Source organism: Cryptotermes secundus, unplaced genomic scaffold (genome assembly GCF_002891405.2).
Source record: "Cryptotermes secundus unplaced genomic scaffold, Csec_1.0 scaffold8032, whole genome shotgun sequence".
Lineage (NCBI taxonomy): Eukaryota > Metazoa > Arthropoda > Insecta > Blattodea > Kalotermitidae > Cryptotermes > Cryptotermes secundus.
This window is the reverse complement of record NW_019743095.1, coordinates 57723-75914: the sequence shown is the minus strand read 5'-3', so window position 1 is coordinate 75914 and position 18192 is coordinate 57723. Positions and strand designations below refer to the sequence as shown.

The 18192-nt window shown below is 38.1% G+C and overlaps 1 protein-coding gene across 1 annotated transcript; it reads right to left on the bottom strand.

Moving 5' to 3' along the window:
• Positions 1-982: 982 nt before the first annotated feature.
• On the bottom strand, positions 983-17107 carry LOC111873699. The gene is made up of 3 exons (XM_023868632.2): positions 16295-17107; positions 12307-12435; positions 983-9764 (listed from the first exon to the last, which is right to left on the bottom strand). Exons 2-3 carry the CDS (start codon positions 12426-12428, stop codon positions 1664-1666), a joined length of 8223 nt encoding a protein of 2740 aa, XP_023724400.1. The 5' UTR covers positions 12429-12435; positions 16295-17107; the 3' UTR covers positions 983-1663.
• Positions 17108-18192: the final 1085 nt, after the last annotated feature.

Genomic DNA, 18192 nt, shown 5'->3' with positions numbered 1-18192 from the left:
AGGGCGGTGCCCTGTTTTAGACCACAGGTCCTCTCATAACCACAGTCGCAGACAGGTGTAAAATGAGACTGTTTGACTTCAGTAACATGGACATAGAGTAAAATTGTTTCACTCAAATTATTGTTTCTTGAGTTCCCTATATTAAAGATTGCTTCATAATGAGAGTATTATGAAAAGAAAATCTTTCNGGGAGGGGGGGGGGGGCATGATATGAGATCATCAGTATCGAGACTAAATAGCATCAAAGGATAGGATGAATAATGAACTGTAAAATATTTGGAAGGAAGTGGTCGTGGCCTAATTGAGGTATTGACATTTGCAAGAGAGACAGGAAGACCTCAGTAAGGACAGCTGGTGTCTGAACTGAGATTTGAATCAGTACCTCTCAAACACTGCTGCTAGATTAGCTTGTTTGACAGGAAGTTTCTGAATGAGAAATAGCAATACACTCTGCTGCTGGAAAATGACCAGACTAGGTAGGTGTGCATAAGCCAAAACAAGTACCTAGTTCACCTCATTAAATTAGAACTCTAAACTTAACATGCACGGCATTATAACATGTAATTTCTTTCTCTTTAAGAATATCTGTTTACCCAGGTCAGTTTCCAGTGACAGTGTTTATTCACTTTTAATCATCCAGGGATTCTTATTTCTTGAATCAAGATTTTGTGTCTATGAAATTGTTTGATATAGACAGATGCATAAGCAGGAGGTTTCATTTTCTCAAAATATGTTGCATTGGCATAAGAAAAACTACAATAGTCTTATCTTTATGTTCTTAAATACTCTAAATTATACATGAATGGAGTGTCCTTGCATTCATGTTCATGTTTCCCATAAAACAATTTTAAATTCATAAATTTTCATGAAACTTCATAGGAAAGATATGCATATGCAGGCTTTATTATAAGGCTGTAAGACAAAAGTCAGATACCATAATATAAAAATACATTTATTAACCAAAAAATTCATTAATCACAGATAGTTGCTACAGGACAAAGTATTGTACCAATGCAGTTGCTGCCACTAATCTATGAGCTTGACCCATGCAGTGCTCAAAAATCACATAGTCTGAAACTGGCTCACCTGAAAGATCCACTTTGACTGTCAGTTCAGAGATTGGGTAGTGGAAAACCTATTTTCAATCCCCTCTCACCCTCCCCCCTTCAGTTACTGAGCAAAGGTCAAGCATGCAAATTGTTAAGTACATAGAAGTAGAGACTGCAACAGGAAATTATAAACATCATATAAGTTCCAAACAGTCTTTCACTATTGCTAGGATGATTAAATGAAGGAGGATGAGACTGATCAGGCAAATGACATAATTGAAGATGTCATATGCATACACAATTTTATTCAGAAGACTCCGAAGTGAAGAAATTGCTCGGGAGATGCGGCATGAATGAGACGATAGTATTAAAATAGATCTTAAATAGAATGTGAGGGTGTGGACTTGATTCAGCTGGCTTGGATGGGGTCCAGTGATAGAATTTTGAACATAGGAACAAACCTTTGGTTTCACAAAGGTTAGGAATTTGTTGAGCAACTGTCAGTTACTCAAGGAGGACTCCGCCCCATGGAATTACCCCTGTTTGTTTTCTGTTCCTTCAGTCCATTCTCTTGTTACGGTATTCATCTGCAGTTGTAACCCTGGTTTGGTGTGTTACGTTTTCTTGATGTCTGTTACCATATTGTTCAGCCATTTTAGAATAGCTGTCACAATTTTTACTTCAGATGCAAGAACACCTTCACAGTTATAAGACTGACAGCTTCTGGACTGATATTGTGGGTACAAATCCTTCTCTTTCTCTTGTGGTGAACCTGTTGTTGTGTATTGCATTGCATTTCTTGTTCTTCTTATTACATTATTCTCATCACTTACGTTTGTTTGGTAGGCATCACCCCATGAATTGTCGTTATCTTCAGGCGGATGGAATATACGATTGTTATTCTGGTGAAGTAAATGTTGAGGGATAGTTTGGTGAATATCATTAAATCGCTGACCATTATCTTTCATTGATAGCTCATGATATTTAATAGGATAATCATAATCATTGGAATATTTGTAATTATTTTTAGAAATCTTTTGCATTTTTACTGAAGGCAATATTTTCTTATAATTATTATTATTATTATACCTGTTGGAAACTTCAGTGTCGTATGAGGGGTCATTCACAGACGTACGAATTGTGTCACCATCGATGAATTTATTGGCATTTTTTAAACTTATCTCTGGAGAAGCTTGTGTAATAGTTTCTTCACTACAGTCTCCATGACTTGAATGTTCTTTGGACTGATCATATGCCTCACTAAATGGTGAAGATTGCCTGTTTTCTGTGTTCAGAAATTCCCATTCAGATGGTTGCTCATATTTCCTTTTACCAGAGTTGTAATGCCTTATTTCTGCATTGTCATCATTGTATCCTTTATTCATTTTCCTCTCCTTGAATCCCAAGGAGAAACTTCTAATGTTGTCTTCATTTGGTGAGTGTTGCTTATGTGTCTTATAGCTCCTTTTCTTGGATGTACAGGGTTTGGGGTGCATGATTCCTTCAGGCGATCCTTTATATTTCTTCCAGTTTCCCGTAGACACAGGCCTTGTGGAAACTACATCATCTTTTATTAATTTTTGGTAACTTTCTTCAGGAATGTACCCTACATTGTGATTTGAATTTGACTTTCTTTTGTTGTATGATTTTGGTTGTGAACTTTTATCATCATTGTACATATAAAATTTGAATAGCTGAGGTGAGCCAGTATCTAACTCGGAGTCATCAGGGAGGCTTTGATTATCTTCAGCATCATAATCAATAATATCCTCCTGTAGCGTCATTCCTTTCTCACTTAGAGTATCTGAACGTTGAACATTTTTATTTCTACTGTGCTGTTGGTTGTGGAAATTCAGAGATGAATCTTGTTCCATCTCATATGACTCCAAACTTGAGTCCATTTCATAATCATACTCTGGATCACTGCTAATATTTGTTTCATAACTAGAAGTGGGGACAGTACTTAGGCTTTCATCCTCTGAAAGGAACAAGTGATGATCCAGTCTGGGACTAGCAGATGGCATAGAGAAGTAATTTTTGTGCAGTGCCCAAGGCCCACAATTAGAACACTCTGTCCTCATGCTATTTTGTGATGGCAGATGGGCTAGATTCACAGATGTACCCCATGTATCATCACTATCCCTGATGCCTGGCTTCAATTCAAGTTTTTGTTTTGGTTGTTTGTTCCTCTGGCGTAGCCGGTCTGATCTATCTACGTTTACAGAAGGTACCATGAATGTGGGACTTGAGTATTCTTTTCTTGATATACATGGTTGTTGCAATGTTTCTTGGTTTCTTAAATTATGTTCATCATTAAAGGTGCTTGTAGTTTTACATCTGTCTGATTTAGCTGTGTGCATATCTTTCAAAAATTTTGCTTGTCTGTTTTTTCCTCCTAGACTTTCCACAGGAGAAAGCTCATGAGACTTGACAGAATCCATGTTTACATGTTTTGGTTGTTCCAGGTTTATATCAGTAGTTTCTATTGAACTGTAATCCACATTGGAAGGTTTAATTTTCTTGAAAGCTAAGTTCATGGGTATTACTTGTCCCTGGTCTTCTGTGGGTTCTCTGTTCAGTCGTGACTGAATTTCTCTTCTTATGGGCAATGCAGGAGTAGAAGTCATTGTATATGAGTATGGTAGATCCAGTAATAATTGTATCTTCTCTTTATTTTGCAGCAAGAACATTAGTGTTTTTTTGTAAGTATTCATTGTGTTCCTAGTATCTTCACCAGATTCCTTTATTGCATTTGTTGTATAAAGGTTTTGTGTATTTCTAGTTCTTTTTGATTCACCTTGAAGAGTCATCGTTTGTTCTGTCACAACTCCAGATTGTAGAACTTTGTGGTCCTCTGTTGTATATTCAACCTGTAACTCATATTCAGGCTGCTTGTAGTCTCTCCGTAGTGTTGTTGGATCATCAGGTTGTTTGTAGTCTGGTTCTTCTTCCATTTGATTATATTCTGTTCGAACACCTCCTGCTTGTCCGTTTCTCATTACACCAGGCTTATTTTCTTTTGCGGCCTCTGTTACACCTTCAGGTTTTTCATTGTTTGTCACAATTCTTGATACATATTCAGGATTTTTATAATCTCTTAAAATTTCTCCCAAATCATCTGATCTTCCAGGTTCCATTGAACCTCCTATACCATTTCTTGATTGTATATATTCTGGCAATATTCCTGTTACATCATCAGGTGGAAAAAGTATTGATTTTCCTTTTCCCTCTTTTTTCACATAATCTTCTCTGTCTTTAGATTGACTAATTAAAATGTTATTACAGTGTATACAACATTCTTGTTCCTTTATTTCGGTCAGAGGATGTGGTGATGTGTATTGTGTAGCAGTATCAAATTCCTCGTTGTGGTTTTTGTGTGTATGTTTAGGTTCAGCTGTCTGTTGTAATGAACTGTGATATCTTTCTGCATTCTTATACTGACTTTGGATCTGTAATGTGGAACTGTCTGTATTATGTTCAGGAACAAGTTGTCTGTTATAACTGGGTGATAATATTTCTTGGTGAAAGGGAACATGGTTGGCATCTTTAGTTTCAGATTCTGTATCTTCCTTGTTTCTTGCGTAAACAGCTGGTTGAAGAGAGTCAGATAATTGTCGTTCATTATGATCTGGAATGAAGTCTTGGTCCTGATGTGGCTTTTTTATATTTTTTGTAGAATTAACAATATCCTGCAGTGATTTTGTCATATCTCCAATCTTCCCAAGTGAAATATTTTTTGTTAGAAAACTCTCTGAGTTCTGGAGCCCAAGAGTAAGATGCTGCAAGGCAGGGATTTCTGCATGATCAGTTATCTCCAATGGAGGTGTGTACCCATTCATACTTTGTTCATCAGGAATTACATTATTTTGCTTATTCTGTATTTCAGGAGGTGACTGAGTACTTTCTCCCAATTGTGTTTCATAAAGTTGTATGTAGTTACTTGTAACTCCATTTTGTTGAGGTGCAAGTGTTGGAACAGTGAAATAAAATGCATGTAAGCCTTTTTCTTCTTCTTCATCTTTGTGTGCACCGTTTTGATTCCTCACATCAAGTGCAGCATCTTCAAAGTCAGATTCCATGTTTGAAGGACTTCCTGTGTGCTCATTGTTATAGCGTTTTTCTTGTGCTGTTGTACTGAGGTGGTTGCTGTGTGAAATATCGTACTCATCTGTATGTAGATACTGTGGGTCATTCTTCTGTACAAGATCCTTATCATTATTATACTTATTAATGTTGCCCGTTCTTCCATCTTCATCCTGTATTGTGAAGTACATGCTTTGTGGAGTGTCTGATCTTTCTGTAGGGCTACTTGTCACTGTTATTCCGTTCATTGCTGTGGGTGTTGCAACAGTCTGGAATGTTGTTGTCTCTGCTAATGTAAATTTATATGTTTCAGCTTTCAGAATACCTGGACTTGTATAGTTTTCAATTGCCTTTGTCGTAAATGTATCTTCAAAATCCTTGTATGTGTTTATTTGCTCTTCGTTGTTGTCAGAGAATTGGTGTGTAGTTATTCGTTTGTCTGACTTGTAAACATCTCCCTCATCCAAAGTCAGCTGCTCCCTTTCGTGCCCTTTACCCCTTGCTGAGGTAAGAAGTTTGTCTCCCGTTATGTATATGGGCACCTTCACTTTGTAATTAATTCCTGGTTCTGGTACTTCAGCAATTTCAAAGTCAGTCTTATCATTTGTTCTTGTCATAAATATATTTTCTGTATCCTTCTGTGTGTTTGTTTGCTCATTATAATTCTCAGAGAATTTGTGTGCAGTTCTTGGTTTGTCTGACTCATAATCAGCCCCCTTTCCTAAAATCATTTGCTCCCTCTCATGTCCTTTATCCCGTGGGGTAACTAGTTCATATCCTACTGTCTGTGTGGGTACATCTGCTCTGTAATTAATTGCTGTTTCTGGTACTTGGATCATATTCAAGTCATTTCTCTCATTCTTTTTTGTCTTCAGTATATTTTCAACATCCTTTTGTGTATCTGTTTGCTCTTCATGGTCCTCAGAGAATTCATGTGCAGGTATTGGTTTGTCTGACTCATAATCAGCCCCTTTTTCTAAAACCCGTTGCTCCCTCTCTAATCCTGTGTCCCTTGGGGCAACTGGTTCATCTCCTGCTGTATGTGTGAGCACCTTTCCTTTGTAATTAATTGCTGTTTCCGGTACTTGGATTAATTTTAATTCTGTCTTCTTAGTTGTTACATGGACTTCTGTCTCTGGTGGCATGATTGTGGTAGAATAAACTTGATGTAAAATTTGTTCCTGTATTGGTGTTAACATTTCAGGAGGTTCAGCATTTATATAAACTGTGTTTGTCACAGTCTCTGGCAATGAAACTGTTGCAGTAGGAAAGTAATAATTTCCTTCATTTTCTGGTGATGGTCTTTTATCAGGCACAAGTAGTTTTCTGGGATTTGTGTTCTTATAGACCTCTGATGCTGCTGTCGAAGCCATCGCTGTATGGGCATCTAGTTTGTCTGCAACATCTGACAAAGGGATGTATTGTGGTTCAGACTGTAAATCTGTCATTGAGGTCACAGAGTAATTTGTGTCCTGCCCTTGTGTGACTTCATCTCTTGCAATTGGTTCATATTTTGTATTCATTGGGACCGAACCAATCTGATTTTTTAATTCATCTATCGGCAGCCCTGTTGCATGCAAATTAGTTTGTTCAGTTATGTCTCCTGTGTTTGCATCATTGTCAGATGTGTCTGCAGTTGAGAGTGCAGCGTGTTGTACCTCGTTCATTTTGTACAAATTTGGCATGACACTTGTTGATTGCTCACTTTCTATAGCCGGTTTTTCCTGCATTTCTTTCCCAAAATTTGTGTCAGACTGAACTGATTCTGGAAAGGATTGCTTCTTGAATTCATATGGTAATTCTGTAGCTGAGTTCGAGACATCGTGATTTTGTTCTGCAGTTACTGCTTCTGTTACACTGTGCAGTGTATTTTTGTAACCACCATTTGAGTGCAGTGTTGGGGCTACATCCTCTCCCATATTCCTTGCATTCTTATACCCATTCAAGACTGCCATTTGTGGATAAGCTTCAGATGAACCAGGAAGATATGCTCCCACAGTAACTGTAGTTAAAAGAGGTGAATATGTCGCTGCAGAATAAATTCCTGCTAAAGTGTCTTTAACTTCTGCAGGTTCTACAGTGTACTGGGGTACTAGGGTGTTGACTGGTAAGAGCATATCTTCAGATTTGCTCCTAGTTTCCGTATTGATTAAGCTTGTTTGTGTAGATGCCAAATGTGCATGTTTCAAAGATGTTACAGACGAAATAGGGACAGAGTGCAAATCATTTATGGTGTTCTGAAATATACGTGAAAATTCGCTTTTTGTTTGGTCTGAAACCATACCTACATCAAAGGAAGGCTGTGATTTTTGTGAATTAGTTTGTAGATTGAAGCGGCCATCATGATTGGCAGAGCTTGTCACACTTCCTTTTCCTTCAGGTACCCAGAGAATTCCAGTTCTGGCTTCATATGAACTTGGCTCAGATGCTGAAGGTAAATATTTAGAGATATCACTTATCTCTGAGATAAAAGTAGACTCATCATAGGGACCTTCCTCAGAAACTGAAACTTTCATGTTATTTGTACCTTCTTTTAGTCTGTTGTTTGTTGGTCTTTTGTTTAATAGTTGTGGTTCTGTTCTGCTTTGAAAAGCCACATTTTCAATATTGATATTGTTAGGTGGTGTTGACATTTCATGATAATATTGTGATGTGGGAACATATTTATGTGGTGGCAAATCCTCGTTTTGTTCTGTCACCTGATATATTGACGTTGGAAAATGTATATTTTTGAAGGCAGGATTTCTCCCATTACTGCTGAAATATCTTCCTGCCTCATCTCTGTAGTGAGAGGTACTGGCGACCCTCTGGGTATACTCTGAATGGTCTGTCATTGGTCCTTCCCATGTTGGCACATTTGTAAGCGGTGGAACTTCATAGTTATGTGGTGAAGTTCTGTACTCATTTTTGTACTTTAACTGTAAACCTTCTTTTGGTTCATTAACTTCTGTGAAGCAAGATAGTTCACCAGAAGGAATTTTATTTTTGTGACTAATGTAGTGAGAAGTGACAGGTACATCTTGATGTGTTGACGCAATGTCATTGTTCAACTTTTGACTATCCCTGTTATTTATCATTTCATCAAAATCACTGTGAAATTTGGGTGTATGCTTGTGCAAATTGCTAGGTATTATATTGTGACTGGCAGTAGGCAATGAAAGTATCGAATTTTCCGTTGTCAGTCTTGAATCTTTTCTCCACATTCCATCCTGAGATGATGAGAGTTTCAGTTTCTTACTGGACACAGCAGGTTTTTCACTGTAATGTATGGAAGAATCTTTTGCACCTGGCATGCTGTGAACTGATACTGCATCTTCTTGCAGTACTCCAGAGGATTTGCCAGGAAGATATCTTTCCATGTTGCTTGGTGGTCCTTGAATATAAGGTGAATTGTTTATGCCATTTTGGGACAGAAAGTGATCTTGCATCAGTCTTCTATCACCACTTGAAGGATACAAAGGCATACCACTAACCACCATATTGTGTCTTATGTCTTCATTTATTCCAGTATCTTTGTTTAAATTATCTTCACTGACATGGCCTGTTATAAAGGGTTCAGAATCAGTGATAGACTTCATATTATGCTTCAATTCAAGATTTGTTGGTGCATCCTGGTACTCACTTTGTGTTTCTGGTTCCCAGTAGATATTTTCATATCTGTTACCATACAATTCTGAGTCCAAAATTTGTGCATTATCATGCTGATGACTGTGATACATTGATGACTGTGGGAAGTAGTTGTTTTTGAATAAGTCTTTTGCTGATAGAGTTGGATTTTGATAAACTCTTTCCTTGAGTGGAGGATTTTGAAACACTGATTTTGTATCATCATGTGGATAATGGTATTCTATCAGAGGGCCCAGTCTCCCCAGCCCATTTTGGAGGCTAGGGTCTGTATAGGAGTCACTCAAAAAATGGGAAGATATCTGAGTGCTTGTTTTTGTACTCCCTTCATTCTGATATTCAGTGTTGACCTGTCCATTTTTATCTTCTGATGGTTTCCAGAATTTATGTTTATTAAATTTTGGTTCTCTTCTGTTATTCTTTAGGTGTTCTTTTAAACTGTCACTACCAGCTCTATACCCATTACCTGCTGTCAGTAACTGTTGGAGTCTAGCCCCTTCGCCCCTTCCTTCATCAGAATTAGATGCTTGCTGTATGTAACCAGCAAATGAGTGGGGTGTGTTGGCCTCACAACCATTATCCACAGCTTGAGTTGCAGCAGTGAGTTTCACTTTGGGTACACCATCATTATCCACTCTAAATCCTATATCCCTTTCATTTGCACTGTCAGCAGTAAGTGAAGGATATGTTGATTTGTAATAATTAACATCATCATCCTTTTTCATGTTGTTGGAACTGGTAATTCCCTTTTGAAAAGAATTATGATGTACTTTTCCGTTCCTGATTCTTCCTTGGCATCGTTTGTGCTTGTTAGATCGCTGTGGTCCTTCTCTGCGCTTACTGTCCACTGGGTATAAAACGGCTATATGTGACGGGTTGGTATCTGTCTCTCTCTTTCCTCGATCTTGGGCTGCATTTGTATTTTGAAACCTGTGCTTAGCTGTACTTGAAATTGGAAACCATGTTGAACTTATATTGTCAACAGATGTGGAATTAATCTGTTGTAGGCTGGAAAGTAACAAATTAATTAAGAACATTACAAATTTATGTAGCAAAATTTTTACTCAGAGATACTATTTACACAATTTTTCAAAAAATATGATCCAGAGGACATATGCCTGAACTTACAGAAAGATTATAAATATAAGTAAGTGGTTTTGCTCAGAGATGTTTAGACAAAGTTCAGAAATTGGATCCACTAAGTTCCTGCAAAATGTTGGTTACTATGTGCCAGACAGTACTCTTCACAAACATATGGGACTGATTGCAGCAAAGGTGCATATTACAGAAGAACTTCTTCATAGATGTATGAAAACATTTCAACATCATAATGCCAATTCCAGTTCAAAAAGTTTGGGCCATTTTTTTAATACCACAGTAGTTGAAAACCGTAACCCTTTAACCTAATGTTAGCAAACCATTTAATTGAAATTGCCTTTAAAACTTTATGTTGTACAGCATTAGACATTAGGTATGTGTGATACTATGTTAGATGCAGCAAGATTGTAATTTGATGCTTGAAAAAATAGGAATGTTCTATGCCTCCAGAACTTCATAAGAGCCATGTCAGAAAACCACATTGTAATGAATTCATTCAATCATTCATTTTATTTTGCATTCTTAATTGCTACAACAGTAACACTTGAACAAGTCACATCATTGAATACATCATTCTTGAAATCCATTTGGCCAAATGCCGAAAGGATTCGAATTTGTCAACAATAAATAATCACTCTTGACATGAAGTGCCGTCATTGCCACCAAGCAAGGAAATATTTTCTGGGAGCCAGTGTGGGTACATTTATTAAAGAGAGCACCGCCTTCTGAAATGTGATGCCATGTTGTGCTCCACTTATCACCGTCCTCCGTCTTCTCGTGGATGTCGAGAAGTTAGGTGGGAAGGGAGGAGAATTGTGGTTGTTGGAGCTGGTAGGCAAGAGCTCGCTTCCTGTACACCCTTAGGTGTCTCGCGAGTAGGTAAAGACGGGAGTATCTGGGTTCTGTTCGGTAACTGGTAGAGCTGAGTTCATATCCCGAGTCTTATACAGGTCTGGCTCGGGCAGGGAAGGAAGAATCTTCCACTACAATCACACACACCTCTTTAGACCGTTGCACTTAGTAATCATTTAATTCCCTCCAGCTTACTGAATACAAATGAATCTATTAGTAACACTTATTTAGAACTTTACTTATAATACTTTTATGGAAGGGACGTAGTTGTAATTTTGTGTCCGACTTGGCCGAAAGTTGGATGAAGACTCCTTGAGGTGGAATGCACTCTCTCTGAATCCTGAGGTCCATGAACCCCAGACTCCAGGAGAAATCCACTCCTCCACTTTTGCCATTGGTTAAGTTTTCAAACTAGGAGGTTCCCTAAATTTTGAATTTCCAATCATGTTGCTTTGCTATGTGATTCTGGCAGATGCTGACCTGACGCTAAGGTTGACAGCCCCTTGATGCATTACGATCATGGGATGAGGCTCCGGCCGTCCCACTTTTCGCTGTTCCGAGCTGTCAGCTCTCAAATTCTCAAAGACTTTCCGACTTTGCTGAAACTGCCAGAATTCCAGGAAAGTACGAGATGTTACTTCCTGTCCACATAGCAAAACTTGAACTATGTCCCTTCTGCGTGTAAGAGTTGGCTATCTGCCAGATCTATTTGTATTTACTTGATATTATCTTAATATACGTATAATTAATACACAATAGTCCTCCAATTAGACTGAATGGTTACAAAACCAAGCTGCAAACAGAGTGACGCTTGTTTTTGTTATTCTTTGACCCTAATGATGGAAGCAGTACTTTCCTCTGAAACATAATTGAGCTTCTACCAACCTACACAATGTCACAGGAACCAGCAGGTCAGCTTGACTGACTAAGGGTGGTAATGCCCTGAGGTAGGATATGACCTGCCATGCATGAAACTGAAGGGGCACTGTAGTGAACAGTTCCATTGAGACACAAAGGCAACCTCTCACTATATTTAACTTTCCCCCTATGTGCAGGGCTTTGTGGGTCATGGCAGATATCCCTAGCAACAGTTATCAGAAGGAGCTACTCTGTGGCATTGGACATGAAACACCATAGGCTGGTAACAGAGCTGTTAACTGGCCAATGTACATTGTGATGACACCAGAATATCTCAGCCTCTTGGAAAGCATCACGCACAGGAACTGTGGACAGGAGGAATAATCTTTCTACCATGTATTTTGTTGGTGCCCAGCACTGGATCACACAACAGAAATCTTGTTTCTGCATGATTAGAGCCCATAGACATCAGGAGGGCCCCAGTCTGAATGGTTCTGCCTGTAGCATTACACTCAGGGCAATTTGATGTGCCCTGGCAAGACTGCGGGTGCACAGTGAACCTAGCATTGGTCTGAGTGATTGGGGTGACTGTAAGTCCTACCCCCCATGACAGTAGAATACAATACACAGCATCACATCACAGAAAACAGTACCCTTCATGATCGGTGTTTTGCGAACTTAAACTCTAACACATTTATCATAGTTTCGCTCTATCCTGTGAGCAAATAAATATTGTACTTACATTCTCTCAGGCAATGAATTACTCTGATTGAAGGGAAGTTTTCTTACTTCAATGTGTGCAGCTTCATCAGAGTTCCATGGCTGAAGAAGCCACATTATAACCCACAGCAACAGCTGTCCCATATTGTGCCTGTTGTATAAAGTATTTTACAAAAGACGTAAAACAGTACAGTCAGTAACAAATTCAAATGTGGTTGACCATACGGGATGCATAAGACTCAAAGTGAAATCTAACTTGGCGTGTATCTTTTCTAACCACTTAATTTTTCATCGGGTTAGTTGAGGTATGAAACTATTTTGGATCAAATGCTGAAGTTCTAAAATAGATATTAATAATACTTAACAGTTGCCTAATGCATTTAGGATTCTAAAGGCTCATAATTTCTAGTCATAAAGAATGTTATGATTTATCTATAATTTATTCCTTAAATTCAATAATTTTGATCTGAAAGTTTATTTTCAAAGACTTCAGTTCAGGAAGAGCTGTAAGAGCCAGTCTGGACAAACCCAGATCACTCTTCAAAGTAAGATAAAGTAGTCCCTGTGCTTAAGTAATTAAGCACTACACCATAAAGATGTATGAAGAGTGGATGTATAGATTCATATTTCCTTGACCTCGGCACTAGCTTGAGTTGAGAGATCAGCTTCACGCCCCAAAAGCTTTCCGCCTGGGGAAAAGCCCCCAGTGCCCATTGGATAGGAGGTTGGGTGGACCTCAGAGCTGGTCTGGAGGACGTGGAGAAGAGAAAATTCTTGACCCTACCGGGACTTGAACTCTGACACCTCAATCATCCAGCCCATGGCCACTTATTATACCAACTGTGCTATGCCTCTTCAGTTAAATACCCTGAAGATTGAACAGCCCTAGAATAGCAAAGCCTGTCATTGGTTTTGATCTTTAGCAATTCAGTCAGGTTCTGATTTTCACATTCAGTTTCCCTAAGATTCATTTTAATATCCCTTTCTTTGACATGTTCTAAGTGGCTGCTCCCCAAGAGGTTCCCATCCAGAATTCTGTATCCAATTCTTACTTTCCACATCCATTCTGCAGCAAATAAGATCTTGATTTTAAGACACTGCATTTAGCAGTGTTCGGATCAAGTAAATGTTTTCCTGGGTTCCTTCACTTACTTTCAATTATCCTTTTTGACACACAGACTTCACTTACATATATTCTGGCCTTAAACAACATCAAGCTTGAAGGATTCCATAACAAAACAGAAATATGTATATAGTATTTTACATGGATGACAGTATGAGCAGAAATAATAAAGCTTTAAAATGTTTGTGTGTGAACTGATGAACCTACATCAAAAAGCTATGATGATTGAAAATGGTATCCTCCATAATAATCTAACTGACTGACTAAACAACTCCATATAGCTGAGTCCTAGTTAGGAAGCCACCAATCTATCAGCAACTGAAGAATTTCCCAGTGATACACAAAATTACCCATGGCATTCTTTGAAGTGCATTAAGCATACATAAAAGTAGGAATAATGAAATTCAGATTATTGGAAGCCTTTTTTTTTTTGAAAATGAGATTAATCTGTGGAAAGGTTATATGATACATGGAAAAATAAATTTATAGTCTCATGCAAACTAGGATTTATTATAGAACAATATGTCTGTAAATTGAAATTGCTCAGATCTGCTATATTGTATTTCAGAAGATCCTACAAAATGGTGAATGGGGTATGCCTTTGTAAATCAAGCTTCAATGCAGATTACTGTGGCTGAAAAGTCACACTAAACCAACAGATTTCAATGGAAATCTCGTGTATTCAATATCAACAGAACTGTGAAACAGTTAATGGGATGCATGGAGAAGTCCATTTGTGGTCTCTCTCAGTCCCTCCAGGCTAATGCAGAGATAGTACCCCAGATTAACTCATGACTACTTCCTTCCACATCCTTTTTGAATCATCATTGACTAATTGTTCCGCTATTTGATAATATATAGCCTCAGCTAATGAAAATACCAGTAAATAAACCACAAATAAATAAAATAAATGTATTAATTTTTAGGACACTCATGGTGTGAGGTCCTTAACAGTGTGGCTTATTTAGCTTGTCACCAAATTATGAAACTTATATACAGATTATGAGATGATGTTTTCAGGCAGTCTATGCAGAAAGTAAATGGACTCTAAGAGTCCATGTTATTGCAATTGTTAGTATCCAAGATATCAGCTGATGAGATGAATGAAAGTCAGCACATAGTCTGACTGGAATTATGTTACATCAGTGCTTACTTAACACCTAACAGGCATCACTGTATGTGTGGATTTGTTCAGCTATATCTGAGTCTGCATTTTTTTGCTAAAGAGTATACAGGAAAACCTTCTGGTGATTACAAAGAAATATATGAATGTTAGATTTGAAGTTCTCATAATGATGAGTATGGTAAAGGTAAAGGTAAAGGTTAGATTATGCCATGAAGATGTATGAGAGGGGGGGTTTGAAGTATAGTTCCACCATTTTTGACCTTGGAACTAGATTTAGGTGAGGGGTCAGCTTCACTCCCTGGCCGCTCTACCTTCTGGGAAAGAGTCCCCAGTACCCTTTGGATAGCAGGATGAGTGGGCACCACAGCTGGGCTAAGCCCTTTGAAGAAGAAAGAAATATGTTGTCCCTGTCAGGAATCCAACCCTGGTTGTCCAGCCCATAGCCTGTTCCTATACCATCTGAGCTGTCCTGGCTTCTAATTGATTTATAATTGTTTGCTGTATTTCCTGGATGAAAGATACAGGCACATTTCCCTTAACACTTATGAACCGAGTGAGATGAATTCAGCTTATTAGAAAGATCATGCAATTAGTACTCCCATGATTACATGTGTGTGTGTTTTCTTAAGCTCCTGGTGCCTGCAGCATTAAAACTATGTTTGATGACAAAGGCTATAAGATAGTTTATGTAATTATAAAAAAATATAATACAATATGACCACCCCAAAACTTTACAGTACACATGGACTGCCTCTGTGACAGACTAAATTGAGTAATACAGATCATTAAATGTGACATTAATGTGGAGAATAAGTTTGAAGGGCTAAATCCATAGGCACCTGCAATACTTACTCATAATTTGCCACTTAAAACAGTCATCTCTTAAGAGGTCAAACAAAGATGTATTCTACAAAAGCACACTATGTGTAGACTCATGACGAGAATTACCCAGGATGATATTCAGATAAGAGAAATGATAGAAGTTCTGGAGAAAATTATGAGTAGATCAACAGTTTGTACTCTTCAGCTGAAAAATTTCCGAGCATTCTATGGAACCCGAAGGTTCATTACCGTGTTCATAAGAGCCCTCCACTGGTACCTATCCTGAACCAGATCAATCCAATCCATACCATCCCATCCTATCTCTCTAAGATCCATTTTAATATTGTCCACCCACATATGCCTTGGTCTTCCCAGTGGTCTCTTTCCTTCTGGCTTTCTCACCAATATCCTATATGCATTCCTTGACTCCCCCATTCGTGCCACATGCACTGCCCACCTCATCCTCCTTGACTTGATCATTCTAATTATACTTGGAGAAGAGTACAAGACTCTTCAGCTGAATGAACATAAACAGAATGAAGCACAAAGAATATATACAAAGTGGGTTAGTGTAGCGGTAACACTTTTAGATCACATTTGGGAGATGATCAGTTCTACTTTTGGCCAGGACACTGGCTATTCTGGCTGAGGTTTCTCATGGTTTTCCTCAGTCCCTGCAGGAAAATTCTGGGATAGTATTTCAATCATGGTATGACTCATTCCTTCTACAGCCTTTCCAATTCATCAGTCATCCTACCATTTAGACCTGTGTTGCCTAGTACAAATGGTGTTCTAAATTAAACCACAACAAAAGAACTGTAACATGCATGAAGGAATTACAGCATATTTATGAATTCACTGCTTGAGGCCACTGAACTAGCTGCCTTTGACAGCTATTTGATCTGCAAGAAGCTAATAAAATAAGAGTAATTTTCTTACCTGAAGTCAGATATATTCTTGCAGAAGATATTTTAAACTGCTGTACTGTTTTGTGTTCACCGTTAATCAGCAATTTAATAAGGTCTCTAATTAATACCTCAATAGTTGCTTACTATTTTGAGCATATTCACTTTAAACTAGCAGACACATATCAGATTTTTCCCATTTAGGAGGCGAAAAGAAACTTAGAAAGGTTAGGAATAAGTGTGAATGACTGTAATTTATCACAATTTTCTTGCTGTTATATTGCTGTAGTTTTGTAGTTTCTTTAAAGAAACGTGTTCCCCAGTCAGGTATACCACTGTTCACTTTGTGTGTTCTGCTGCTGTTGATGTCCACTGCAACACTGGTCAGGCTTGCTTCATTGCAGTACAATAACACTTATGCTACACCCACATACAGTCCTGTCCTACTTCTGTACACCTGAGTGCAAATTAAGCAGTTACCCTTTTATATTTTATTTCAGTTACTTCTGATTGGTAGTATTAACACATGACATCACACAATAGAATTCTATATAACAGAATTGTGTATCTTCCCTTCACTGAATTTGATATTCTTACTACTTTTTCTTATATGGCAGTATCATTATGTAAACACTTCCATTTGTAGACATGAATTAGTTTGTGATTTAATTGCTTCATTTATGTAATAGCCATTCGCTTTTATTCATATAAGGCATAGTTTCCCAAGCTGGGTGTCATGACCTGCTCTACGAGATATCACCGATTCCTATAGAATCCAATGATTGAGATTAGCTCTTTCTAAGGGGCCCAACTGAGTAGGTGTCTTCCTTTCTCACCTGAAGATGGAAACAGATCGAGTTTCCAAAATGTCATGTCCTCTATTACCTAGAATTCCAGAAATGGCAAAAGTCCAAAAACCCAGTAATTCTGTGTGTCATCCACCATCGTCAGAACCCTTTAGAATCTCCTATAGAATCATTTAATATATCGTTGCATCCTTGCACAAGTTTGGCAGTTCATTAAGTCATGAGATTTAACTTGTTTTCAGATAATGTAATGAATTTTGTGTGACTGTACAGAACAGCTTATACCGAACTGTAAGTTTAAGAGAGGTTGTAAAGCGATTCAGTGTACTGCTGCCATTATACAGTTTGGCCACACTGCAGTTTGATATGGACTTGCAATAATTTGCATGGAGCTTGGATAGCTCAGTTGATATAGTGACGGTATGGGCTGGACAGTCGGGGTTTGATTCCTGCCAGAGGCAAGAGATTTTTCTTTACTCTACAATGTCCAGACTGGTTATGCCACTAACCCAGCCTCCCATCCAGTGGGTACCAGGGTCTATGTCCCCAAGGGTAAAGCAACCGGAGCGTGAATCTGAACACTCGCCTCCATATAGTGCCAAGGTCAAGAATGGTTGAGCTATACCTTCACTCCCACATATGACATAATCCTATTTTATTATTTTCAGTCAGTTTCTCTTACTGTTAAGTTGGAAGCTGTAACTCAGTTCTGCCAAATGTTTCAAGTTGAGTGCAAGGAAGATCAGACATTCTTACATGCTCTGTTAAGTATGGTAATGCTGAGTCAGAACTCTCCAGCTGATTTGTCAGACAGAATTTTGCTGACTAGGATGAGTGAGCAGACTGTATTATGTCATATTTATAGCTCATACAAATTAAAACTGACATTTGTAAATCAGAAAAGATCGTTAGAACATGAAGAATTTTGTAGCACATTAATACATTATTTTATTTTTATCTGTTTATCTCTCTCTCTCTTGTTCTGTTTTGCAATCTGAGCTCTTTAAGCACAATTACAACTTCAAATACAATTTATTTCTTATGCTTGAGGGATAATCTTTTCAAAGGAAAACAAAGAGGAAAAAATGTACTCTTACATCGTCCAGACATTATATATTCTGAATTA